Source organism: Egretta garzetta, unplaced genomic scaffold (genome assembly GCF_000687185.1).
Source record: "Egretta garzetta isolate BGI_Z169 unplaced genomic scaffold, ASM68718v1 scaffold135, whole genome shotgun sequence".
In the NCBI taxonomy this organism is placed as follows: domain Eukaryota; kingdom Metazoa; phylum Chordata; class Aves; order Pelecaniformes; family Ardeidae; genus Egretta; species Egretta garzetta.
Window position 1 is genome coordinate 1,052,452 of NW_009259594.1, and position 4,132 is coordinate 1,056,583.

Below are 4,132 nucleotides of genomic sequence, written 5' to 3' on the forward strand. Positions count from 1 at the left end.
GACCCTGCCCGTCCCAAGCTGCAGCTTCCCGGGGGGTCCCCGGGGGAGGCACCCCAGTCCTGGGAGCATCCCCTGCCTGGGCTGGGGACAAGCACCCTGCAGGGGGGACTTGGGCGAGGGGCAGCTCCCCTGGCAGGTCAGGGGAGGGGGTGTCGCTGGGTGCTGAGCACCAGGCACTTGGGCACAGGCAGGCGGTGGCTTCAAGGCAGGGGAAAAGGGCTTTCTCCAGGGTCTCCCCGAGGGTGAATGGGACGATTGCCTGGGTTGGATAAGAAATGGGGGACAAGGAACTTGAAACCAAGGGTGCGGGTGAATCCCCCTCTCCACGAGTCCTTCCCTAAAGGGCCTGCGGAAGAGCAGCTTCCCAAGTGCCAGGAAGTCTCCAGCCGGAGCCATCTCTGTTAGCCAGGAGCAGAGTCCTGGAGGAGGAACCGTCCTGCCGCGGCCTGCAAAACGGGGTCAGCTATGTCTTCTAACCTGGTTTCCTAAGGAAGTGAGGCAAATGCGGCTTGGCTGGCTCTCCATCTGTCTGTCAATACTCTTTGCGTCTGTTGGCTAAGTTCAGCCCCCCCTGGCAAAGGAGCAGAGGATACAAAACCTATTCATATGTTTCACAAAAAAATAGCTGGGTAAAGAGAAACAAAATCCTGGTCGCCTAAGGGAAAGGCTGCAGCCTGACCTCAGCCATAGTATTAGACATAAGAGAATCCCCACCAGCCTGAGCCAGTGGGACTCAGGCTTGTAAGCTCTGCTTGTTTGCATCTGCGCACCTTGGGCGTTGCAGTGGAGATGGGGGGTGCCCCTGGCCGATAGCATGCCCGGCTGGCTTCCCCAGGTCCCTGCGCGGCGGTGGTGGGCTGCAAACAGTGCCTGGAGCGCTGGGTGCTGGAAGGAGCCTCCCGCAGGCGCCGCATGAGCTAGGCAGTGGGGAACAGCAGAGAAGAGAGAGTTACTTTAAGCCCTTTGAGGGATTTAACTGCTTAAATAAGGGGAAGTTGGGGGGAGAGTCTGGCTTCTGCCCCTTGCCCGGGGGGTGTCTCTGCTGGAGTGAGGTGTGATCCCCTCCCCAGATTTGGGCTCTTGCTTGAGACGCAGGCATCAAGGTTTAATTCCTCCCAGGCAGATTTGAACCTGCAAATCCCAGCCTGACATGAATGCCTGACTGGGCCAGCTGCTTGGACCAGGGAGATATTTGGGAGCTGGGTGCTCACAGCTACCAGGCTCCTGACCGCCCTGCTCGTGGGGCTCCCTACCTCCTCCCAGAGCATCTCTTCATTGTGCAGGGAGTCATTAAATATTCATCGAAGCAGAGACGGAGCTGCCGCTGGGCTGGGTGGGGAGGGCTGGTGCTGCTCAGAGCCCCCTCTCCCCAGGATGTCTGACGTGAGATGTTGACAGTGATTAGAGCAGGGACCGAGCCCCCAGCTACCAGCTCCTAGGCTGCCTGCCTGGAGGCTCGGGTGCCCCAGGGGCCCATCGCCCACATCCAGCCCTCACCCTCTTCTCTGGTGGGGAGTCAGGGACCCCCCACCCTGTGCTCCAAGATACCACCGTGGAGCTCGGAGCTGCCACTTCCAATCCCCACAGCCAAAGAAGATGAGACATCTCACGTCCCCATGAGTTGCTAAATTAAAAAGCTGCCATTTCCCCTGTCTCTGATCCACTGAAGCTGCTGGGACAGTGTTGACTGGGCCTGGAGGTGTTAACGAGGGAGGGGGGTGTGTGCTTTGGGGATCATCCTGAGACTGGCACTGGGAGCTGCCCCCAGGTTTTCCCAGCAGCATCACTGGAGGTGCCAGGTGATATTCTCCAGTAAAAGCAGAGGCTGCAGCCTCCAGACTGACCCACCATCTCGGGAAGGGGTGGGGGGAAATTTTCATTGTGCTTTTAAGTGTGTTTAGGCCATTCCTACCTATCCCATCCCCTCCTCCCAGACAGCCCGGAGCTGGGACCCTACCAGTGCTGGAAAGGACCCTTGCAGGCCCCTAATCCCCCCTCAGCAGGATCAGCTCTGCTGGTGTCATTCCAGACAGACGTGTGTCCAACCTGTTCTTAAAAATATCCTTCTTCACCCTGCCCAGACAGTTTATTCTGGACTTTGATTCTTCTCACTGCTAAAAATGTGTTTCTAGAGTTTAGCCAACATTTTGCTGATTTTTGTCCTGCCTGCTATGGGCGTGTTGTCACCTCCGTTCAGACTCTTGTCAACTGGCCACCGCAGCCCCGCAGAGGAGACGGCAGGCCCTGGGGCAGGGGAGACGATGCCCAGGGTGACATTTCCCGCCTCCCAGACCTGTGGCACTGCCACTCACTGATGTGTCACCTCGCTCCTGCCCCGCGCTCCTCACTGGGATGTTGTGTGCTTGGCTCTCGCTGCTGGGCACAGAGCACGTTTGCAGGGAATCGCACCTTTTGCAACCCAGTCATGTGCCCCTTCAGGTGTTTTGGCTCTGCTTGGATTTTTCCTATGGGCAGAAAATAAACAGGAGCTGTGGGCTGCTCCCGGCTGTCTTTGATCTGAGCAACTTTTGCTGGGGCCAGTGAGATAGACAGCCCCAGTCTTCTGTTTATGGCATTACGGGCAGTTTGTGCAGGGGATGTGGGACCCCGCCATGGCTAGGCACCCTCTTTTCCTACCTCCCTCCAGCCCTAAGCACCCAGTGCCACCTTTTCTCTCCAGAGATACCCCTCCTTTGCTCCCCCAGACCCCCCTAACTGCTCCCTCTCTCCTAGGAGGCAGACGGCGGAGGAGCGGGAGGCCGAGCGGCAGCAAGCAAACCGCATCCTCATGCAGCTGCAGCAGGAGGCTTTCCAAAAAACCATCAACCAGCCCATCCAAGCCGACCCCATCTGCGTCCACAACTCCTCTCTCTTCGCCCTCCAGAACCTCCAGCCTTGGTCTGACGACTCCACCAAGATCACCAGCGTCACCACTGTCGCCTCCGCTTGTGAATAGGGCTGGCATCTGCCGGTGGCACGTGCACCTTCTGCTGGCAGGGCTGTCCCCGTCGGGACACGTGGCATCCCCGGTGGGACGTGTGGCATCCCTGTTTGTCCTTGGGGAAGGCTGGCACCTTGCAGTCCTCTGGCCACACGTGCGTCCCACACGTCCAGCCAGGGAAACCCTCCACGAGGACCCAAAGGGAGGGAAACAACTCCAAAAACTCTCCTCACCCATGGGGTTGCTGGAGTAGCAGTGGTGTCTCGCCTGCCCCCAGCCCTTTTGTTCTCTGGAAAGTCTCCGGTGCCGACTGTGGACTTGCTGACGTGCTGCCAGACAAAAAGCCCAGCCCTGACAGACACAGCTGCCGGCGTTCACCCAGCTGGGGGAGAGAAAACTTCCTTCAGATTCCGCTGGTGGTGGTGCAAAGCCTGGGGTCACCCATATATATCCGTATATATATATAAAGTGTGTATATATATATATACATCTCAGACTGACGGCTTGGAACAAAAGGAGGACGCTCCCTGGAAAGCGCGTCTCTGCCATGAGCCTCCTCTGGTCGTCTGCACCGGAGACGTTCAAGGATGCAACAAATGGAGGAAACAGCAGCAATTTCTGCTTGTGCCAGATGGGAACCCTTCGGATCTCACCTCGCTGTCTCTCCTCCCCTTTTCATTAATTTTTTCTTGCAAGGGGGGGAATAAGAGAAGGATCTGACAGACTCCTGAGGACGGTAAATATGATATCTCAATTGTATGAAGAGCCCAAACTGTCCCCGGCCACCACGGACTCCGTGCCCATCAGCGTGTATTTTAATAACGAGAAGACCTTGGTGGCAGTTTGCGGGGGTAATGCAGTTTCTTTCCATGGATTATTTCCATATCATTTGCAAAATATTGTCCAATGTTTTATTTTACCTGTTTCCCTTTAGAAGGCAGTTCCTGATGGCAAAAAAATCGATTTCACTCTCAACCCTTTAACTTAGTTGTTTCTTTAATTGTACTGAGGGAATGAGACAAGATTAAACAAAGCACTTCTTATAGCACATGCCAGGAATATATATATATACACAGTATATATTTTTCAGTTACTTATAATCTAAAACAGCACTGCAAATTTAAGCAGCTGGTACAAACAAGCAATCAGAAAACCTATTTTCAGTGAGATTTTTAAAGGCATTCATTCGTT

At 55.4% G+C, this 4,132-nt stretch overlaps 1 protein-coding gene across 1 annotated transcript in view; it reads left to right on the forward strand.

Moving 5' to 3' along the window:
• Nucleotides 1-2,956, forward strand: part of LOC104125611 (T cell leukemia homeobox 1) — a 28,997-nt gene extending 26,041 nt beyond the window's left edge. Inside the window, exon 3 of the mRNA XM_009638081.2 lies at nucleotides 2,734-2,956. Coding sequence (XP_009636376.2) covers nucleotides 2,734-2,956 — 223 coding nt within the window. The remainder of the gene's footprint in view (nucleotides 1-2,733) is intronic.
• Nucleotides 2,957-4,132: the final 1,176 nt, after the last annotated feature.